Source organism: Mchenga conophoros, linkage group LG7 (assembly GCF_057382185.1).
Source record: "Mchenga conophoros isolate Kocher_MC1m ecotype Shallow Benthic linkage group LG7, M_conophoros_male_GT1.1, whole genome shotgun sequence".
Classification (NCBI taxonomy): Eukaryota; Metazoa; Chordata; class Actinopteri; order Cichliformes; family Cichlidae; genus Mchenga; species Mchenga conophoros.
This window is the reverse complement of record NC_140532.1, coordinates 24,626,878-24,650,351: the sequence shown is the minus strand read 5'-3', so window position 1 is coordinate 24,650,351 and position 23,474 is coordinate 24,626,878. Positions and strand designations below refer to the sequence as shown.

General features: G+C 39.2%; 2 protein-coding genes across 2 annotated transcripts; both read left to right on the top strand.

Moving 5' to 3' along the window:
* Positions 1-1,773: 1,773 nt before the first annotated feature.
* Positions 1,774-7,879, top strand: LOC146570171 (carboxypeptidase A1-like). The gene is made up of 11 exons (XM_085283035.1): positions 1,774-1,961; positions 2,820-2,901; positions 3,101-3,235; positions 3,330-3,431; positions 5,505-5,606; positions 5,783-5,884; positions 6,017-6,127; positions 6,381-6,471; positions 6,683-6,882; positions 7,009-7,093; positions 7,544-7,879. The coding sequence occupies exons 1-11, from the start codon at positions 1,894-1,896 to the stop codon at positions 7,729-7,731; spliced, it is 1,266 nt and encodes a 421-aa protein (XP_085139161.1). The 5' UTR covers positions 1,774-1,893; the 3' UTR covers positions 7,732-7,879.
* A 1,063-nt stretch (positions 7,880-8,942) lies between these two features.
* LOC146570170 (carboxypeptidase A1-like) lies at positions 8,943-22,359 on the top strand. The gene is made up of 11 exons (XM_085283034.1): positions 8,943-9,088; positions 9,685-9,766; positions 9,942-10,076; positions 10,183-10,290; positions 12,744-12,845; positions 13,135-13,236; positions 13,364-13,474; positions 15,745-15,835; positions 21,362-21,558; positions 21,717-21,801; positions 22,053-22,359. Exons 1-11 carry the CDS (start codon positions 9,012-9,014, stop codon positions 22,238-22,240), a joined length of 1,278 nt encoding a protein of 425 aa, XP_085139160.1. The 5' UTR covers positions 8,943-9,011; the 3' UTR covers positions 22,241-22,359.
* The last annotated feature ends 1,115 nt before the right edge of the window (positions 22,360-23,474 follow it).

The following is a 23,474-nucleotide window of genomic DNA, read 5'->3' as shown; positions in this document are numbered from 1 at the left end:
CGACTGCAGACCTGCTGATGGTTCCAACACCATCATTAAGTTTGCAGATGACACCACGGTGATTGGCCTCATCAGTGACAACACAACACAATGATAACATGGACTGAACCACCACTCACAACCACTTGCACTTTATATAGCCTCTGTAGAAATTATCCACATATCTCACTTATCTTAACTGCACTACTGTATAGTTCTGTGTAAATAATCATTCTGTACATACGATAATTTTTAATCCTACAACTGTTTATAACTTGCATAGTCCCCATTTCTGTATAACTGTATATCTCAGATTTCTGTATAGTTTTTTTTATTTCAGATTTATATCCTATTCATAGCCTGTACATAGCTTGTACTCACTACAGCCTGTACATACTTATAGTTATAGAACATTCACAACATACTTCATACCGTGTACATTATAACATACCATAATAGACCCATTCCTGTAATATACTTACATATCTATATTATTGCTAATATATATTGTAATATATCTATATCACTAAAGCACTTCTGGATGGATGCAAACTGCATTTCGTTGCCCTGTACCTGTGCATGTGCAATGACAATAAAGTTGAATTCTATTCTATTCTAAAACCAGAGCATAAATAGGCCATGCAGGAAACTGAATAGGAAGTTAAAAAAGCACATTGACCGTATGCAGTGTGTGCACATAGTTCCCAGTTATTGCATGACAACATTACAGCAACTATGGGAGGAGCTAAGCTGGCTAGCTTCACTGCTTCTCATGAGAAAGCAAGTTATCTTATTTCCCAAATATCTTGTTAAAATCTCTTAAAGAAAAGTGTGACAGGTTTTATTTTTATTTTTTATTTTTTTATCTTTAAGCAACTAATACATCGACTAAGCCATCAAACAAAATTCTTGAGGATTTGCTATTTGCTTTTCTTATCATGCTTTTTGCTTTTTAAGCTGTAGAGGCTGGTGAGAAACAGTATTCCATTTCAGGTAGGGTGTCACCATACGAAATTACAATAAACTTCTTGAGTTCTTGACTTATACAATTGTATATATATATATATATATATATATATATATATATATATATATATATATATATATATATATATATATATATATATATATATGTGTGTGTGTGTGTGTGTGTGTGTGTGTGTATTGCTAGCATTTGTGACAACATAAACGGTTTGAAGATGTTAGAGCATTTTTTACATGAGTATTTTTTATAATAATAATAATAATAATAATAATAATAATAAAAAGAAAGTTTACAGAGTGACAAATTTAGGCATGAAATGATTAAGCTGTGTATTTCTCCCTGGTGTTTTAATGAGCTCTTTCTACACTGGACGCATTCATAATGAAGCAAAGCAAAGGAAATGCATTGGATTTTTTAAAATCTTTTCCTCCTGTGACCTAAGTTGTTGTTTGTGATGCATTTGTAATTTCTCCTACCGATTTGGGATTAGATGGACCTGATAAGTACCAAAGGTTAGCATTTCTTTCCAAGGTTTTTGTTTGTTTGTTTGTTTGTTTTAAAAATCATGGGGACAATTGTGTAACAAAGTATTAAACACTTCGTTGAGCAGAATGAAGGAGGAGGTGCAGAACAGCCTAAATGTAATGTCCCCATATGAGGACCCATGTTAAAAAAAAATGTTTTCAGTCAGACTAAGATTGAATTTAGCACCAGTGCTTTTATTTTGTAAACTAAACATAAATTCAGTTTGTTCAAAATATGTATGTATGATGCAACTTCTGGTTCTGGTATCTCTAGGCTGGTGTGGGAAAAGGACCAGCCGGTGACAGAGCTCTCTGAACTCTGGCAAGGTCAACCTTTGGGCATATATCAGGTGGCAGAGGCAGCCATAAACGTCTGTTTCTGGCCCAACGTTCACACTGTTGGTCATGATGAGGGGGCTGTTCGTGTTCGCTGCGCTGCTTGTGGCAGTTTTTGGCAAAGTGACATTTGAAGGGTAAGTGGACCTGTCGACTAAATCTAAGACTATCTACTAAGTAAAGACTAAAGTAAATCAGTGTTTTTGAGCAAACGTAGGCACTATCATCAGTTTCCTTAAGAAGAGTTATGAATTAGTCATGATTGAATTAATCAGTCATTAGCAATGCTTCTACTTCTTGGGTTTTGATATTGACCCAGGTGTCATCTATGTATCTGTAGCTGTGGCTAGCTGCTGTCCCTGTGAAAGACCAAGCGCTTTACTTTCAACCTTTTTTTACTTTCGGACACTCCCGATTGGAAAAAAAGAAAAGCTGCATCATACATTTTTTGATAAGGACACAAGGTTATGCATGTGTAGAGATCCAAAAACCAATATTTCAGCCTGCAAACTCACACAGATTGAAGTGTGGATCAGAGAACAGAATTCAGGTTTATGCTATCAGTCCCAGCAATGTGTGGAATGACAAACAGTTTTTTTCTCAAACTGAAAAATAGTTTATAGAGGAAACACTGGCAAGCAGTCTTTTATAACTTCCAACTTTATGAAGCTTAAGGCTTCTCACTTCCTGTTATTTAAAATAGTGCTGTATGTATGTAATTTATCCGACACCCCTCTGTTGCTACAGCATGAATAAAACCCTAAAATCTAAATTTTCTTGCAGTTTTACATAGTATATATACATAGTATGTGAAATAGCTAATATGCAGTGCCTAGAAAACCTGGACTGTTCCTGCATCCAGTTGATGCCTGCCGATGAGAACTGGTTGAGATACCTAAACTGATAACTCTGGTTTCACAATAAATGACTTTTTTCTGCACAAGCAAGATACGCTGAGTAGAAGGCTGTAAAACTTAGCTGTTTGCTGTTTGCAGGCACAAAGTGCTTCGAATTGTTCCCAAGGATGAAGTCCAGCTGTCTCTTATCAAGGATCTGGAGGAAATGATGGAGTTCGAGGTAATTTATCAGCCACTAAATGACATCACCAGCCACCACTGTTTAAAATAAACTTTAAAAAGAAGAAGAAAGAAGAAAACAAACAAAACCACAAATTTTTAAAAATGCCTTAATAGCTCTATTTTTATCTTTATAAGTTTTCTAAATTGAGTAGAAACTTCTTTTGTATGCTTTGGTTAATATATTTTTGTTCTTTCAGCTGGATTTTTGGAGGGGGGTGACTACTGTGTCTAATCCCGTGGATGTCAGAGTTCCCTTCCATGTCTTGAAGTCAGTCAAAGATTACCTTGAGACACAGAACATTGACTACTCCGCCATGATTGAAGACCTCCAGGTTGCTTATAAGATCAGAATACACCCTGGAGTTTTTTCTGTTAATAGTTTTGCTCAGTAACTCTAATAGTATGAAATCTATCATTGTACTGCAGATGATTCTGGATAAGGAGCAGAAGGAGATGGCTGCTGCTCGTGTACCTCAGGCCAAAAACACTGATAGTTTCGACTTCGCTAACTACCACACCCTTGAAGAGGTAAGTACACAAAACTCCTCTGGCTACTGTTATCCAGTGAATAGATTGTAGCCAACTGTGTATTTTCTTTCACTAACCCATGCAAAGCAGTAAGAAAAAGCAAATAAACTCTTTGAAAGTTTTTTCAAATGTGCTAAATTTGTAATAAAATATAGCATACAAATATAGCATACTGAGTGTCAGGATCCCTCAGCTGTGACATTTTTCTTTCTGATGCTTCACACACTATTACCAGTATCTCCTTTTGTCTGATTAAAAGCTATCATCTTTGGCTAAGCAGCTTAACCTGATGCTTCATTCTATGCAGTGTTTTTGCTAGCGAGTGGCATGACTGACAAGGAAGGGCAAGGAAATGGACTTGCATTTTTATAGCAATTCTCTGGTCTTAGAGACCACTGAGAGTATTTAAGATTACAAGCAGTGTTGGGACTAACGCGTTATTAAGTAACGCGTTACAGTAACTACGTTATTATTGTGGTAACGAGCACAGTAACTAGTTATTATGCTAAAACCGGGAACGCGTTACTCGTACTAGCACTTTTAAGCTTGATCAGCTGTTGTTAGAATTTATTTAATATTAATTTCTAGTATCAGCTGATGTTGGCTGGAGCCACAGCTGTAAACCTGTTGGTCATGATATCGGTTTGGATATGTGATGAGAGGGAAACATGAAGATGAAACCAGGAGATGTCCTTACTGAATCATCAGAGCTGTGATGGAGAAACAGGTTTACCTTTTAGTTAACATGAATGAGTTGAAGGGAAGTTATGAACTGTTTCTGAGAGACAAATAACACCAGGATCCTTTTCTAAGTAGCTGACAGCTGGTAACTGTGCAGGGACGGGTCTAGCAAAGTGTTGCCAGGGGTCCATGTAGGGCATTAACAGGGAAATGGGGGCACAAGGAAATACTTTCTTATTCTCATTTAAAATGTCTCACTTTTAAAAAATAATTATCTGAGTCTTACAACAAACGATTGATAGATTGATACATATATACCATCAGAACAGTGTACATCACTGTCACAACAGTGTTTATTTTCATTCAAAGGCTTTATGATTTTTCCTATAATCTAGTCAAAATGCCCGGGACGATTTTTTTGTCCCAGTCCAGCCCTGTAAGCAGCTCATCTGCAGTCTGGTGTTACCTACATCTTCCTATTCAGAAGGCAGAATTTCCGAGTTCTGAGTACAATCGAAAGCACCACGACTGCAGTTTTTGTGTTGGATGTAAAAAGCAGGCCAGGATAGAATCAGGTGTGGGATTTCTCTCGTGGAAATGTGCACATTATTTTTTTCTTTCTATTGGTAGGTGGCACAGTGCAGTTGTGGCAAGTAAGCAAGCTAGAAGACTGGCAATCTTGCTGGGTATCCAGTTACGGAAGCAACACATAAACAAGAGAATTCTGAGTAAAACCAAAGTTACTTTCCCTAGTAACTAGTTACTCTGAAAGTAACGAGTAACTTGAAGTAACTGAGTTACTTTTGATAGAAGTAACTAGTAATGTAACTAAGTTACTAATTTAAAGTAACTTACCCAACACTGATTACAAGCCACATTTAACCATGCATTAATACAATGCCTTATACATTTTAAGAACCATTGTACCTCTCATTCATGGCCAATTTAGAATCATCAATTTACCTAACATATAGAGAGCATATCGAGAATATCTATAGGGAGGCCGTGCAAACACCCCAGTTGGGGTTCAAAGCAAGAACCTTATTGCTGTGCAGCGACAGTACTAACTACTGCACCAATCACTATGGGAGGAACTTACTTGTACTCTATCTGTTCATGTGAACAATGTCAATTACATTTTTGAAGCACAACAAAGGACATTTATTTCTAAAAGTATGGGGCCATGTACAGTGTGTAATGTGCCAACACTGGAAATTTGGTGCTCAATATTTCAGTGACATTTAAACTGAATGTTAATAGCAATCCTAGCATTTAGCATTTCCCTATTGATCTACATCATGTTGCAATCCCCATGACATTTGAGGCCAGACAGTGGTACAGAATCATGTCGCACTCAACTGATGCTTATGCATTATTGTGTCTTTCATTCAGATCTACAGCTTCCAGGACATGCTGGTGGCTGAGAATCCCAACTTTGTCAGCAAGATAGTGATTGGGCAGAGCTACGAAGGCCGTCCTCTTAATGTGCTCAAGGTAAAAAAAAACAAACAAACAAGCAAAACTACAACTGCACAATAGAGCTGAACGAACATTAAAATAAAAAAAAAGACAAAACCTCCTATACTCTTCTGGCAAGAGTTTTCACCCTCATGCTGCTCTTCATTTTTTATTTGTAATGACGTTTGCTACTTTCCTTTCCTGTCTTGTAGTTCAGCACTGGTGGAACCAACCGTCCTGCCATCTGGATCGACACTGGAATCCACTCCAGAGAGTGGGTCACTCAGGCCAGCGGGCTATGGTTTGCTAAGAAGGTGGGTTTTTGTTTTTTTTTTCATTTTCTTTAATAATATTATTAACATTTGTTGCTTTTGTCTGTGTCTCTGCCACTTCTCACAACTTACAGGTTGCACTGAATATTGTGTCCTCTGCTTTCCTGTCATTAGATTGTGACTGATTATGGAACGGATCCCGCCCTCACTGCAATCCTCAGTCAAATGGACATCTTCCTGGAGATTGCCACCAACCCTGATGGATACGCCTTCACCCACAGCAGTGTGAGTCTTTCATACTGTCTACTGTCTGATTTGTTTTAGAGTAATTTGCTGTACAACCAAATGTCTGTTTATAACCTTCATTTTACTTTTAAACATTTTTTTCAGGGCTTATCCCAATTAGCTTAAGCTGACAAGATGATACAGATGAATTAGTAATGGTGTATTTAGTCGGTTTTGCACAATGAATTAAATTTTGAGAGTCATATAGAATAAAATATCTTTCTTCAAGCAAAGACTAACATTACTGTTTCAGAATCGTATGTGGCGTAAGACCAGGAAGCCCAATCCTGGTTCTTCTTGTGTGGGAGTTGATCCCAATAGGAACTGGGATGCTGGTTTTGGAGGTAATATTTTCCCCTGCCATTCACTTGTATTTAAAGCCACTAACAGCCACTGTATGAGGTAATAATGATCATGTGTGTGTGTGTGTGTGTGTGTGTGTGTGTGTGTGTGTGTGTGTGTGTGTGTGTGTATTGCTTATGTCTTTCATATTTTTACATTCTAATGCTTTACCACAGTGTCTGTTTGTCTGGTTTTCTTTATATTAATAAATAGAACCTGGTGCCAGCAGCAGCCCCTGCTCAGAAACCTATCGTGGACCCAGTGCACACTCTGAGTCTGAGGTCAAGTCTATTGTGGACTTCGTGAAGTCTCATGGCAACATCAAGGCCTTCATCTCCATCCATTCCTACTCTCAGATGCTCATGTATCCCTATGGCTACAAAAGAACTCCTGCCAATGACGCGGCAGAACTGGTATAAAAAAGATCTTTCTGATTTAATTTCTTTCTTTAGAATTCTTATTTTTATGATAGTTCTTATATCTTCTTTGGGCTCTGTCAAAAGTCCTTATTAAAAAGTATGATAATATTCTTTCTACAGCACAAGGTGGCTCAAAAGGCCATCAGTGATCTAACCTCCCTGTATGGTACCAAATACACATACGGCAGCATCATTGACACTATCTGTAAGTTTAAGCAACACTACTTACCAGTACAGACTTCTTTTACATTATTTTGCCTAATAATGACCAGATATATGAATATTTCTCTTCTTTTCCTATAACTTTAATTTCTTCAAATGCAAATATAGTGGTATTAAATAGTGTATACAAAAAAAGTTGTGGCAGGGATCTCAAACTTGCTTTAAATTGTAGCCATTTGTATAAAAGTAAAACGACACAGGTCTGTACTTCAGACAGTTTTTTGGTGTTTATGAACCAACCAACCACCACTCATGCATAAGTATAAACTGTGCTAAAATTAAATGTACAAATGGTGCAAGGTTTTTTTTTTTTATTTATTTAAACATTATTGCCTTGAAATTAAAAGCTTTTTCAGGATCTCCATTTTTTTCTTTCTTTCTTTTTTTTTACAGTACCGTTTCATTGTTTTAACAATGCCTATTTTAATTTTAGACCAAGCCAGTGGTAACACCATTGACTGGACCTACGAACAGGGCATCAAGTACTCGTACACCTTTGAGCTGAGGGATGAGGGTCGCTATGGCTTCCTCCTTCCTGCATCTCAGATCATCCCCAACGCTCAGGAGACTTGGCTGGCTCTGATGTCCATCATGGATCACACCTCCAAGAACCCATACTGATCTGTGTGCGTGTATAAAAGTGGAAATCCTACATTTGGGAAATGTGCCCCCTTTTTTCCATCCTAAGAGTAATTCAAACCCATCACGATCGAGGGCTGTTCAAACTTTCTCAAAACCACAAGACAAATAAACACAATCCAAAATCAAAGCTGAATTTCTTTGTGATCCTGCTTGCACTGTAGCACATTCAGGCCTCAGGAGTGTCCCTACACTGTGTGCTGGGTTGCGTGCTTCTTTTATTATTTTTCTCAATGTAATGTGACTTTTCAGACGTTGCAAAGCGTAGCTGCAGCATCATTGCCAGCTGCTCAGCATACTGTATCGCCTTGGTCCCAGGGCACTACTGCATAAATAGGAGAGGCAGAATTAGAAAACATATCCCACCTGTGCCAGCCAGGCTCTCCACAGCCCCCCGAACCTTCCACTCCACCTCTCCCTCTGCAGCTGAGACACCACCACACACCACCATCCAACCCATGTATTTCATGCACTTTATGCCACTCACACAAAACTGCAGCGCCACCGTGATCATTGCAAAAAGGAAGATGAAACATTAGACATATACAGGAACTTTTGTGGTCAGCAGTTTATTTACATTTTGAGCTCCAGACAAAATATTTTCAAATTCTGAACTACGAAAACTGTTGCTTTTTTTATGGCAGGCCCGTGAATGCCATCTGTTAATATATTCTGACAGATGAAAGAAAGCATTTAAATACATTTATCCCCCTGATAAATTCTATTAAAGCAACAACAATAATAATAAAACATGTAACAAAAATCTATTGATTGAGTTGCAAATTGTTCCACATGTCAATGCAATGAAGAGGCCTTTAAAAAGAATGCAGATCTTTCTGTTAATTATTTAGTTAATCGTATAGCTAGATAGCTTTCTACTGAAAAAGCTTATCTTGGGGTCAAGCTTGTCAGATATGACAAGATATGTCAGATATTTTTTTTTAGATGTACATATGAGCAATTTCAGGATGCTGATTAATGATCAATTTATCCACAGATTAATCAATAATGATGGACTTCCACATAATCCATGTAGTACGTCACAAGCTGTCTGTAAAAAAATAAAATGAAAAAAGCAAAAGAGTAATCTTCCCTTTTTTTCAAACTGGTCAGAACTTCAGTGTCAAAATCCATGATGCAATCGTTCTTGTGAGTCAGCCAAAGATAAACATGTATAACCATGAACTTCAACAAGGCTGTGGCTTGATCACATGACTCTGCACACTTAAAAAGATGGTGTTAAACCCTGAACTGGTCGCACAATGCTGGCCACGATGAGGAAGCTCCTCGCATTCGCTGTGCTCTTTGTGGCTGTTCTTGGAAAAGAAACGTTTAATGGGTAAGTGGGCCAGCCCGAACCTCTCGCTGCTGTTGGAGTAGGGTGAAAGTCAGCTGTATACATAGGAATGTGTAAAAGCTGTGAGCATTAGAAGTAAAGTAAGGATGTGTTAAAAAATAATGACAGCAGCATTTTTGATTTAAACCACCCTGACTAGTCACTGCATTTAAAACAGCAACATATCTCCTGGGTGCACTTGTGCAATTTTTGCGTTTGAAAACTTTAATAGAGTACTGTCGCTATATTATATGTATATTTGTACATTTAATTATTTAAAGTGTAATGCTTCCCCTTTGATAACCTAATGCAATCAGCTGAACACTGGGAAGTCATGAATTCCCATTCAAAGCAGAATAGTTTTATTTAAAGAGCACCTTTCATACAAAATGGCAGCTTGAAAGAGCCTAGGACATTGGAAAACACTAACAACAACAACAACAACAAACGACAAACGACAATTTCTCACAGTTCAACTTTTGAAGAAGCAGCACCCACCAAGCTTGAGAAACCATTATTTCACCCTCTCTGTACCAATTTCTTAGCAAATGCTTGAGTTGAGTAAAAAACGGTAAAACAGTGTGGTTCTCTTTTTGCAGGCATCAGGTCCTTCGACTCGTTCCAAAGAGTGATGGCCATCTGTCTCTCATCAAGGACCTGCACAACATGATAGAGCAGGAGGTTATTTATCACCCATGACATCACTGTCAAGACAAATCTAAAAAAAATTTAAATAGAAAGAACAGATTCAGTTATGTCACATGACACGCCATTTTTTTTATGCCGAACCTTTTTTTCTAATAAACTGATTGCAATTCAACTCAGTTTGGGGAATAATGACTGTTTGTTCTTTTAGCTTGACATCTGGAGGGAAGTGAGTGATGTGGGCTTTCCTGTGGATATCAGAGTTCCAGTACATCAATTAAAGATGGTCAAACGTTACCTGAAAGCCTACGATATACAGTTCTCCACCATGATTAAAGACTTGCAGGTAGCGTATGACACCTGGAATCAACCTGGACTGACTCATGCACCTGGATTTGAGATTGAGAGTACCTCTCTGATAGAGGTCATATAACTATGCTACTGTCCTGCAGGTGTTGCTGGATGAGGAGCAAAAAGCAATGGAGTCTGCTTTAGCCCATGTCCCTGAGCCCAGAAACACTGATAACTTTGACTTTTCTAGCTACCACAACCTCAGTGAGGTCAGCAAACACTTTTCCTTTTCATAAGTAAAAAGTAAAAGGATAATTACAAATATTTTGAGACAGCAACTTTTTAAAAATAATTTTGACCTTAGTCTTGGCACTAAAGGTGATAAGTATTGTTTTTTTTTTCTTGGTTATATACAATAACATATGCAATATATTCTTATATGTCTGAGAATAGCAGGTATTGGAGCCCAGTGATTTTTGAAAAGGTGACGTTAACTGCTTATTATTGTTGTATGATTTTTTCAGACTTGCAAATAACTTTGTTACTCACTTATGTTTACCATATTTTTCTCAACATATACACTATATGGACAAAAATGTTTGGCCATTTCGCTCAATAGTTGAATTCAGGCGTTTTCATTCCAACTGTCACCAGCAGTGTTGGTCAAGTTACTTGAAAAAAGTAATCAGTAACTAATTACTGATTACTTCCCCCAAAAAGTAATCCCGTGACTTTACTGATTACTTATTTTCAAAAGTAATTAATTACTTAGTTACTTAGTTACTTTTTAAAAACACGATTTACAACCTGAATAGGTAATAAAGCGATAGATCTTTCAGCCCAATTCTACTTTTTCTACATAATCCATCATACAAAATGTAATCAAATGGAAAGGTCCCCTTTTAAAAGTTGTTTTATTAGTTTTAATCTTTTAAAAAATTGTTATTATATGCAACATTCTGACTTGAATAAATTAGTTTAACATTTAAACCTATTTTCTGCACATTCCAGCACATAAAATAAAATATGTTTTGTGTTTACACTCTTTCAAATAGATGCAAGTAAAACACAGCAGAAAATAAATAACATCAAAGACTCAGTGGTCCTTTTGCTCTATTTTCACCTGTATAGCAGGAGTAGGGTAGGCGGAGGTTTACCCTGGTGCAGGTGTGCTGCAGCGATCAGTGGAAGAATCTGCGAGTTTCTCTGTGAATTTCCCATTACCTCATAGCGCACTCGGTGCTTGCTCGGAAGTTTAGGGGTTTTTTTGCTGTAAAAAGAAGTTTTCTTCCCACGCACAACGGACACTAATGTTTTTGTCACTTTTTATGGAATCAAACTCAAAGTAAGGTCAGTACTTTCACGCTTTAAACGCACGGCACGCTTATACTCTCTCCCGCACTCGATATATTATCCATTGTTGATCTGCACACAGCTGTTGTCACCAATGTCGCACTCGCTTACGTCACTGTCATGAGACGTTCTTGCAAAAAAAAAATCACGGTTTTAGTAACGCAGTGTTCCTACAGGAAAGTAACGGTAATCTAATTACCGTTTTTGCAATAGTAATCCCTTACTTTACTTGTTACCTGAAAAAAGTAATCGGATTACAGTAATGCGTTACTGCCCATCTCTGGTCACCAGTGTATTAAATCAAGTGCCTAGCTGTGCAGTCTGCCTTTAAAACATTTGTGAGTTTGTAAAATGTCTTTCCTCCTAGATATTCTCTGTTGTGATAAGTGATAATATTGTAAAGAGGAAGCATTTAGGACCCATAGCAACTCAGCCACAAAGTGAAAGACCACATAAAGTCACAGAGTGGAGTCTCTGAGTGCTGAGCTATGTACAGCGGTCCCTCGCTACAACGCGGTTCACTTTTCGCGGCCTCGCTGTTTCGCAGATTTTTTGTGCAATTTTGCATGCTTTTGTTTTTGTTTTGTTTTTACAGTGCATTGTGTTCTGCGTCCTGATCGGCTGTAGACCATTGTCAATCAATCTCCGTGCCGTGTCTCCTGTACAGTACAGAATGCGTTCAGCTTGTCAGATTTGCATAAATCTTCGATCGCTAGCAGTGTGACTGAAGTGCTGTACTGTATGTTTGTAAGTTTTCTCCCCAACAAACATAACACTGTCGACGAAACATTTTGCACGGCCAAAGGCACCTGCGGTAGCACCCAAAAGACAGAGGAAGATGCTAACCATCGCACAAAAAGTTGGACTTATGAACATGCTAAAGGAAGGACCATAAGGCACACCGGATTATAAGGCCAATTAAGCGAAACCAAACAGTCAGATAAGTCAAACTTTACTCAACTCATTCTTCTTGCGTCCTCTACTTCCGTACCATTGACTCATTAATATTGAATTCTCTCGCAGCTGCTCTATTCCCATGTTCTGGACCTGGAAACAGGGTTTGATCTTTGGTTTCATTCTATAATACTGGACTTATTTTTCTATGAAGGTTTGAACTTTGAGAGTGTTTAAACAGGAGAGAAAAGTGTGAAAATGTTCACGCCTGTCTGAGAAAAGTGTATAAAGTGTCTAGTGACATCTAATAAATGTAAAAAATAAAATGAAATAATAATAATGATAAAGTTGGCTACTTCGCGGGTTTCACCTATCATTCACGGGTCATTTTAGAACGTATCTCCCGCGATAAACAAGGGACCACTGTATAACAATTACCTGGTGCTTATCTATTAAGACTTCACTTGTCTTTCAGATCTACTCCTTTCAGGACATGCTGGTGGCTGAGAACCCCAACTTGGTGAGCAAGATAGTGATTGGTCAGAGCTATGAGGACCGTCCCCTTAATGTGCTCAAGGTAAACCTGCTATTGAAAAAGAACTGAATGAATATCATGGCAATGAATGCATGCTCTTTAAAAAGAACAAACACCCTGTTATTACAACAAGTACCTTTAAATTTATTAGCCTTTAGAAATGGATGGATTATTATTGTAGGGCATTTACCTTATAATATAAAGCGCCTTGAGGTTGCTGTCGATGTTTTTTGGCAGTATATAAATATAAATGGAATTGAACTGAATTGAATGGCTAGCTGGGTGCATGGATGGATGGACGGACCTCATGCTTTCCTTTCCCATGTTTTAGTTCAGCACTGGTGGAACCAACCGCCCTGCCATCTGGATTGATACTGGAATCCACTCAAGAGAATGGGTCACCCAGGCCAGCGGACTATGGTTTGCCCAGAAGGTGTTTTGGCAGTCTGGCTATTAGCATCAATACTTTTTTTGTTGTTGTTTGATCTTCTCTGTCTCTTCAAATTCCAATAGCTAACTGATTACACTCAAAATTGTGTCCTTTTGATTTTTATTGTTAGATTGTGACTGATTTTGGACGTGACCCTAAACTCACCGCAGTCCTCAATCAGATGGACATCTTTCTGGAGATTGTGACCAACCCTGATGGCTATGCCTTCACCCACACCAATGTGAGTCTGTCATAGTTAGACTTTTCACATCATAGTTTCATTTTCAGGGACTGACATGAATTTGTTACATTTTTACAATATTATCTTCTATAAAAAAATAATAATTAGAAGAAACAAACAAACAAACAAAAACTAGCTGTTTAAACCCTGTAAAGTCCAGGACATCACAATGATTCTAACCCTAACTCTGTACTATCAGAAGGTGTAATATCCTATATATTTGTACAATCGCAGTGAGAGCTTGGTCTGTATTGACAGTAATACAGCAATAATTTAAAAAAAACAACAATTCCTGGCCGATATTGGACACCAGCACTGCTGTCCTCTGTCACAGTTTTTGTTCACAATTTATATGGACAGTTTAACTATCTTGGGGTCTTATGATGTGGGGTGAAACGGGAGGTTTACATATGAACTGGTGCAATCTGTTGTGGTGAAGAAGGAGCTGAGCTTAAAAATGAGGCTGCCACTCTATGTTTCCACCGTGGGCAGATTTATCTTAGTGATAGGCTGAGAAGCTCAGTCATTCACGAGGGGCTCAGCTACTGTGTTACCTGTCACATATACAGGATTTAGAATTTGCAGTTAAACAAATGAACATGTCTTTGGGTGGAAACTGGAGCAGAAACCAGCAAAAGTTGAAAATTGAGATCATACAAATTCCACACAGCATTGCCCGTAAAGTTCACACAAGGAATGTCCTTGGTGCACTCTAAAAACTAAAACTGACATTTACTTAAAATTTTTGAGGCAACACTTTTGCACTTAAAAATATTGAGTAGTTTCGAAACCAGTCAAATCTGTTCAATATACTTGATCAATTGAATATAACTAAAGCTTAAACATGTTAAGTTGAAATGAATAATTGTAGTTGTTACACAAACATGAAAAAATTGAGTAAATAACACTGACATGCTTGGTCAAAGTAACTGAAATAGAGATGGTCAGTTAATCCGAAATTTTGTTCCATTTACTTAATATTGTAAACTGAACGTAATTAAAATTGTACTTAATATTAAATATGGTAAATGGCCTGTATTTGTATAGCGCTTTACTTAGTCCCTATGGACCCCAAAGCACTTTACACTACATTCAGTCATTCACACTGAAGGTGTGTGTGAATCATTCAGTCATTCACACTGAATGTGTGTGTGAATCATTCAGTCATTCACACACACATTCACACACTGGTGATGGCAAGCTACATTGCAGCTACAGCTGCCCTGGGCACACTGACAGAGGCGAGGCTGCCGGACAGTGGCGCCACCAGGCCCTCTGACCACCACCAGTAGGCAACCAGTAGGCGACCGAGACTGTCGGTGCCGGGGCTTGAACCGGCAATCTTCCTATTACAAGATGAACTGCCAACCTTTGAGCCACGATCTCTTGAGGACTCTTGATCACCCCCTAACTTTCAAATATGAATGTTATTGTATTTCACTGGTAGTCTAAGTCTAAAAAAACCAAACAACCTAATATGTAGTTGTGTTTTTCATAATACATGTATGAAAAATGACCACATGTTAAACATTTTTCCAAATGAAAATGTAATTTTCATAAACATGGCAATAACTCGAAATAAACAAGCACTAAAAAGACAAGAGCCTTTTCCCTTTTAGCTCAAAACCTTACATACTTGAAGGATAAATGGCAAACCAGGAGAGCAAACACAAAAGCTCAGAGTATTTAAAAAACAAAATGAACAAAACAATGAAAAAGGCTCATGGTACTCAATTACTCTACGATATCGTGTTTTACTTACACTTTTCAGTTGTAGTTGCTGACAATAAATAATATTGATTTGAATAATTAATGATTTTGGTACAAGATACTGATGAGTATAGATACCTATTTCTTTTGATTCAATTTTAAACAAAAATATTAAGTACATGCAAAGAAGGTATTCTGTGAACCACATGCTGAATTTTTGTCTGAGATAAATGTAAATGAATACCTTAATTTAACACAAACATATAAGTTAACATTTTAGACATTTATTTCAACTTATCAAACTCAAATAATTACTAAAAGAATATTCATAGATTTTATCAGGCTCATCTAACTTATACTGTATTTATAGTGATATTTACTAAGCCTCTGAATTACTTTTTAGAGTGTGTGAGGCAACAGTCTTAACCACTGCACCATAGTAGTTGATGACTGAATGGATAATGGATGTGTTTATTTAAAGTTAAATCAAAGCTTAACGTAAATATACCTAACAATTAAACTAATAACCCACACATATTGGGATGCTTTGATGTTTCCAGTCCCGTATGTGGCGTAAGACCAGAAAACCTAATCCCGGGTCCCTTTGTGTTGGTGTTGATCCCAACAGGAACTGGAAAGCTGGTTTTGGAGGTATATCTTTTATCTAAATATGCATGTATTCATGTTTTCATGTAACAGGTTATTGCAGTTTTACTTTTACTGTGAATACGTTTTAGAGCGAGGCATTCCTGACTTCCTCAGTATTGTTCTTCAAAAAATTTGAACTTTAGTAACATCACCTTTTTTCCAGCCTCAAGATGGAAATAAATAAATCAATACATTAGTAAAACCCCACAGACAAAGAGAAAGTGACTTTAAAAAGTATTTCTTAGTTTTGTCTTTCTTGTCTTTTTGTACAAATTATCAGCAAATACAAACAAATAATGAAGTATTGTAAATAATAGAGTACTAGTAAATGTTTGGACAATGCATATAATTTTTTCTTTATTTTGATTAACAACAATGTCTTTGCAGCAAATTACAACATATAGTTCAGTATGTACTACAGTACTGTGCAATTCATTCTTCATATTTTTGTAGGAAAGTGGGAAATAGGTGCAGTGATTTATTGAACACACACTATGCGGACATACAGTATATATGGTAAAAACAACTTAAAGATTAATATTTGGTATGACTGCCATCACTGTTTAACACAGTATGACATTTCTTAGCCAAAGTTTCTTGTAATTTCTTTAAGTGGTCTTGAGGAATAGTTCCTGCTTCTATTTTTTAATGGGTTTTCAATATACCTTTCCAATTTGACCATTTCTGCTGTGATTTTAATGAATTATGAACTGAAAGGTCAAGTGCATCTCTCATGTCCTATGTCAGGTCTTTGCTTGATTTCTTCCTGTTTCAGATATTGTTCATCAGATTTTATATATATATATATATATATATATATATATATATATATATATATATATATATATATCACCCAGCACGCCCCCGCGGGCGGTTTATCCTTCAAGCTCGGGTCCTCTACCAGAGGCCTGGGAGCTTGAGGGTCCTGCGCAGTATCTTAGCTGTTCCCAGGACTGCGCTCTTCTGGACAGAGATCTCCGATGTTGTTCCCGGGATCTGCTGGAGCCACTCGCCTAGCTTGGGAGTCACCGCACCTAGTGCTCCGATTACCACGGGGACCACCGTTACCTTCACCCTCCACATCCTCTCGAGCTCTTCTCTGAGCCCTTGGTATTTCTCCAGCTTCTCGTGTTCCTTCTTCCTGATATTGCTGTCATTCGGAACCGCTACATCGATCACTACGGCCGTCTTCTTCTGCTTGTCTACCACCACTATGTCCGGTTGGTTAGCCACCACCATTTTGTCCGTCTGTATCTGGAAGTCCCACAGGATCTTAGCTCGGTCATTCTCCACCACCCTTGGGGGCATATCCCATTTTGACCTCGGGACTTCCAGGTTATACTCGGCACAGATGTTCCTGTACACTATGCCGGCCACTTGGTTATGGCGTTCCATGTATGCCTTGCCTGCTAGCATCTTGCACCCTGCTGTTATGTGCTGGATTGTCTCTGGGACATCTTTACACTACCAGGCTATACAGCAATGACATTGGAATGTCGTTCGGACTGGAGAAGTGTAGTCGGATGGTAACAAAGAGAGGGAAGGTAGTCAGAACTGAGGGGATTGAACTACCAGAAGGCAACATTGCAGACATAGAGGACAGTTACAAGTACCTGGGGATCCCACAGGCGAATGGGAACCATGAAGAGGCCGCTAGAAAAGCTGCAACCACCAAGTACCTGCAGAGGGTCAGGCAAGTCCTGAGGAGTCAGCTGAATGGTAAGAACAAGATCCGGGCCATCAACACGTACGCCCTGCCCGTGATCAGGTACCCTGCTGGGGTAATAGGCTGGCCAAAGGAGGAGATAGAAGCCACTGACATAAAGACAAGAAAGCTCCTTACCATGCATGGAGGGTTTCACCCCAAGTCCAGCACCCTGAGGCTGTACGCTAAGCGGAAGGAAGGGGGCCGGGGACTGGTGAGTGTCAGCACCACAGTCCAGGATGACACAACGAACATCCAAGAATACATTGGGAAGATGGCCCCAACTGTCCGAGTGCTCAGTGAATACCTCAGGCAGCAGAAACCCAAGAAAGAGGAGGGAGACGATGAACCATCATGGAAGGACAGGCCCCTGCACGGTATGTACCACCGGCAGATAGAGGAGGTGGCTGATATCCAGAAATCCTACCAGTGGCTGGACAAAGCTGGACTGAAAGACAGCACAGAGGCACTAATCATGGCAGCACAAGAACAAGCTCTGAGCACAAGATCCATAGAGGCTGGGGTCTATCACACCAGACAAGACCCCAGGTGCAGGCTGTGTAAAGATGCCCCAGAGACAATCCAGCACATAACAGCAGGGTGCAAGATGCTAGCAGGCAAGGCATACATGGAACGCCATAACCAAGTGGCCGGCATAGTGTACAGGAACATCTGTGCCGAGTATAACCTGGAAGTCCCGAGGTCAAAATGGGAGATGCCCCCAAGGGTGGTGGAGAATGACCGAGCTAAGATCCTGTGGGACTTCCAGATACAGACGGACAAAATGGTGGTGGCTAACCAACCGGACATAGTGGTGGTAGACAAACAGAAGAAGACGGCCGTAGTGATCGATGTAGCGGTTCCGAATGACAGCAATATCAGGAAGAAGGAACACGAGAAGCTGGAGAAATACCAAGGGCTCAGAGAAGAGCTCGAGAGGATGTGGAGGGTGAAGGTGACGGTGGTCCCCGTGGTAATCGGAGCACTAGGTGCGGTGACTCCCAAGCTAGGCGAGTGGCTCCAGCAGATCCCGGGAACAACATCGGAGATCTCTGTCCAGAAGAGCGCAGTCCTGGGAACAGCTAAGATACTGCGCAGGACCCTCAAGCTCCCAGGCCTCTGGTAGAGGACCCGAGCTTGAAGGATAAACCGCCCGGCGGGAGCCCCTCTTCAGAGCCAGTTTCATCATAGCATTCAAATAAGTGATAGGGCTTTACAAAATATATATATACATATATACACACACACACATATATATATATATATATATATATATATATATATATATATGTATGTATGTGTATATATATATATATATATATATGTATGTATGTGTATATATATATATATATATATATGTGTGTGTATGTATATATATATATATGTGTGTGTGTGTATATATATATATGTGTGTGTGTATATATATGTATATATATATTTTGTAAAGCCCTATCACTTATTTGAATGCTATGATGAAACTGGCTCTGAAGAGGGGCTCCCTGGAAAAGGCAAAGGAATAAGGCTGACCTCTGTTGCAAAGGATAAGTTCATTGGCAATATCAGCCATAATTTTACAATTACAGTGGGGCAAAAAAGTATTTAGTCAGCCACCGATTGTGCAAGTTCCCCCACCTAAAATGATGACAGAGGTCAGTAATTTGCACCAGAGGTACACTTCAACTGTGAGAGACAGAATGTGAAAAAAAAATCCATGAATCCACATGGTAGGATTTGTAAAGAATTTATTCGTAAATCAGGGTGGAAAATAAGTATTTGGTCAATAACAAAAATACAACTCAATACTTTGTAACATAACCTTTGTTGGCAATAACAGAGGTCAAACGTTTACTATAGGTCTTTACCAGGTTTGCACACACAGTAGCTGGTATTTTGGCCCATTCCTCCATGCAGATCTTCTCGAGAGCAGCGATGTTTTGGGGCTGTCACCGAGCAACACGGACTTTCAACTCCTGCCACAGATTTTCTATGGGGTTGAGGTCTGGAGACTGGCTAGGCCACTCCAGGACTTTCAAATGCTTCTTACAGAGCATTTGTAAGCCCGGGCGGTGTGTTTTGGATCATTGTCATGTTGGAAGACCCAGCCTCGTTTCATCTTCAAAGTTCTCACTGATGGAAGGAGGTTTTGGCTCAAAATCTCACGATGCATGGCCCCATTCATTCTGTCCTTAACACGGATCAGTCGTCCTGTCCCCTTGGCAGAAAAACAGCCCCATAGCATGATGTTTCCACCCCCATGCTTCACAGTAGGTATGGTGTTCTTGGGATGCAACTCAGTATTCTTCGTCCTCCAAACACGACGAGTTGAGTTTATACCAAAAAGTTCTACTTTGGTTTCATCTGACCACATGACATTCTCCCAATCCTCTGCTGTATCATCCATGTGCTCTCTGGCAAACTTCAGACGGGCCTGGACATGCACTGTCTTCAGCAGCGGAACACGTCTGGCACTGCGGGATTTGATTCCCTGCCGTTGTAGTGTGTTACTGATGGTGACCTTTGTTACTTTGGTCCCAGCTCTCTGCAGGTCATTCACCAGGTCCCCCCGTGTGGTTCTGGGATCTTTGCTCACCGTTCTCATGATCATTTTGACCCCACGGGATGAGATCTTGCGTGGAGCCCCAGATCGAGGGAGATTATCAGTGGTCTTGTATGTCTTCCATTTTCTGATGATTGCTCCCACAGTTGATTTTTTCACACCCAGCTGCTTGCCTATTGTAGATTCACTCTTCCCAGTCTGGTGCAGGTCTACAATACTTTTCCTGGTGTCCTTCGAAAGCTCTTTGGTCTTGGCCATGGCGGAGTTTGGAGTCTGACTGTTTGAGGCTGTGGACAGGTGTCTTTTATACAGATGATGAGTTCAAACAGGTGCCATTCATACAGGTAACGAGTGGGGGACAGAAAAGCTTCTTACAGAAGACGTTACAGGTCTGTGAGAGCCAGAGATTTTCCTTGTTTGAGGTGACCAAATACTTATTTTCCACCCTAATTTACGAATAAATTCTTTACAAATCCTACCATGTGGATTCATGGATTTTTTTTTCACATTCTGTCTCTCACAGTTGAAGTGTACCTCTGGTGCAAATTACTGACCTCTGTCATCATTTTAAGTGGGGGAACTTGCACAATCGGTAGCTGACTAAATACTTTTTTGCCCCACTGTAAAAGCACAGACCAGCTCAGATTAGAGCACACATAAGGATTTTCCAGAGTTTCTTTTTGTGATTCATGCCACGCAAATAAATCCTAGCTGAGAGAACCAAGTGCTGCTTAAGCTAAAAATACAAGAAAGAAAATTAGGCCAATGGAAACTTAGACCTTGAACGGTCCATTCTATGACCAAAGTACCAGCAGGAAACAGCACTGTATCATGTGAGCTAGCCCTTACAAAACACCTAACTTTAATCCATGTGAAACTTTTTGGGATGAGCTGGACCAGAGAGTAAAGGGAAAGGAGTCAAGAAGTGCATGTATTTGAATTCCTTCATGACTGTGGGAAAAATATGTGAGATGACATTGTCATTGTTTTTTTTTCAGGGGGAATAGTTACTTATTTGTTTATTTAGTTAGTCAATTGGTTTTGATATATTCAGCTTTGTTTTAGTATTTTATTTAAAAAAAATTTAAAATAATTTACAATATGAAAATGGCACTGAATTTATTAATGGATGAAAATGTGTCTAAGTTTTGGTGTTTTTGCAGAGTATTCTATACCAGGTTTTAAAGCCCATTAAACTTAGGATGTGACCCAAATTTAGACGTTTTTAAGATAGTTTCTTTTTTTTCTGTTTTATCATCATGTGTAGGACCTGGTTCCAGTGGCAACCCCTGTTCACAGACCTATCGTGGACCCAGAGCTCAGTCTGAGTCTGAGGTCAATTCCATTGTGAGATTTGTGAACTCTCACAACATTAAGGCCTTCATCTCCATCCACTCCTATTCTCAGTTGCTCATGTTTCCCTATGGCTACACCAGGACTCCGATCAAGGACTATACTGAGCTGGTAAAAAAAGAAATAAAGAAAAGAAAACCTTAAAAATGTTTTCATGATCAAACTGGGTCTAGTACCAGTCATTTAACCTCTTAGACCTTGTGTTTGCCTGTAATGTAAACATGTATAACATTAATTTGAAAAAGTTTGATGGAAGTCTCTTGATATAGGATAACCTAGCACAAAAGGCTGTCACTGATCTGGCATCCCTGTATGGTACTTCCTACAAATTTGGTAGCATCATCAACGCCATCTGTAAGTGTCTGCAAAACATCTTAAAAGGGAGACATGTTTGACCACACTGAATATTTATGTTTTTTTCTTGCTCGCTTTTGTCTTACAATATGACTGGTGAAAGGAAAACACTTACCAATCAAAACTACTACTACTTGTGTTCTACTGCTATCAAAATCAAAATGTAAAGTAATTATTAGATATTGAAAACTAGTGACTTAGCCATCAAAAAATCCCTGTTTTGTACTTATGGTAAAACTGCTTGTTTGTAGACCAAGCCGGTGGTGGGAGCATTGACTGGGCTTACAACCAGGGAATCAAGTACTCGTACACCTTTGAGCTGAGGGACACTGGCCGCTATGGCTTCCTCCTCCCTGCATCTGAGATCATCCCCACCGCTCAGGAGACTTGGCTGGCTCTGATGACCATCATGGATCACACCCTCAAGAACCCATACTGATCTGTGTACAAATATAACCACTTAAGCATCATCTTCAAGACTAAAATCACAGTTGTTATATTCAGTGGATTTTTAGCCATTGTGAAAGTTACAAAGAAATAAATGATCATGCATTGAAATTGGTACTTCCATGTATTATGATTTAATTTAGATTCTATTGCACAAATACAGTATTTATGCAAGATCTTTTTTTTTTTTTTTTTTACAATTACTAAAGGCAGTATTGAACCTTTTTTTAAACTACATTTTACATTTACAGTGGTGTGAAAAAATGTGTTTGCCCCCTTTCCAATTTCCTATTTTTTGTATGTTTGTCACACGTTATTGTTTCAGATCATCAAACAAATTTAAATATTAGACAAAGTTAACACAAATAAAGACAAAATGCAATTTCTAAATGAAGGTGTTTAATATTAAGGGGTTAAAAAATGAAAATCCACATAGTCATATCCTTTGAACTCGAGTCTATCACTAAGGCTGATTATGTGTGCACCGCTACTATGTCCGGTCAGTTAGCCATCACCATTTTGTCTGTAACTGGAAGTTCCACAGGATCTTAGCTCGGCCATTCTCAACAACACTAGGGGGTATATCCCATTCTTGTCATGGATCGCTGTGTGGCAGGCAGGAGGAGGACCCAAATTGCAAAACTCACAGACTCGGGGATGAACTCAAAAATCACAGCTTTAATGCTGGAGAGGCAGAACGTAGGAAATACAAAACTTAAACTGGGAACCATAAACTAACACTCGCAGAGAGACACAGGGAAATCCACGCAGCATGAGGGAGAACACGACACAAAACTGAGGGAGATGCAGACATAAATACACAGAGGGTTAACGAGGGAAGTGGGAGCACACGGGGAACACAGGTGACACTGATAATCATAACAAGACACAGCAGGAGTGAACACCACACTGGCGGGAGACGGGCAAAGTAAAACAGGAAGTACAGAGGTTCAGACAGGAGGAGAGAGAGCACGGGGAAAACACAGACATAACGGGCTGGGGAAAACATAGAATAAACACAAAGAGAGATGAGGGCTCATGAATACACAGAGGGGCACACAGGGGGTAAGAGTCACGAAGGGAAAACACTTAGGGAACAACACACCAGGGCAACTCAGGAAACATGGCCTAAATAAGGAACAAAATACAAAAATACATGAAAACTAAGAATACTGGGCCAACATGGCCCAGGACCATGACAATTCTGACCTTGGGATTTCCAGACC

Excerpts from the sequence above, each read along its gene's own strand:
- LOC146570170 (XM_085283034.1), top strand. The coding sequence starts at position 9,012 with ATGCTGGCCACGATGAGGAAGCTCCTCGCATTCGCTGTGCTCTTTGTG. Across the intron at positions 13,475-15,744 it reads ATGCCTTCACCCACACCAAT|TCCCGTATGTGGCGTAAGAC; the intron begins GTGAGTCTGTCA and ends TGATGTTTCCAG. Across the intron at positions 21,559-21,716 it reads TCAAGGACTATACTGAGCTG|GATAACCTAGCACAAAAGGC; the intron begins GTAAAAAAAGAA and ends CTCTTGATATAG.
- LOC146570171 (XM_085283035.1), top strand. The coding sequence starts at position 1,894 with ATGATGAGGGGGCTGTTCGTGTTCGCTGCGCTGCTTGTGGCAGTTTTT. Across the intron at positions 3,236-3,329 it reads CCATGATTGAAGACCTCCAG|ATGATTCTGGATAAGGAGCA; the intron begins GTTGCTTATAAG and ends ATTGTACTGCAG. Across the intron at positions 6,128-6,380 it reads ACGCCTTCACCCACAGCAGT|AATCGTATGTGGCGTAAGAC; the intron begins GTGAGTCTTTCA and ends TTACTGTTTCAG.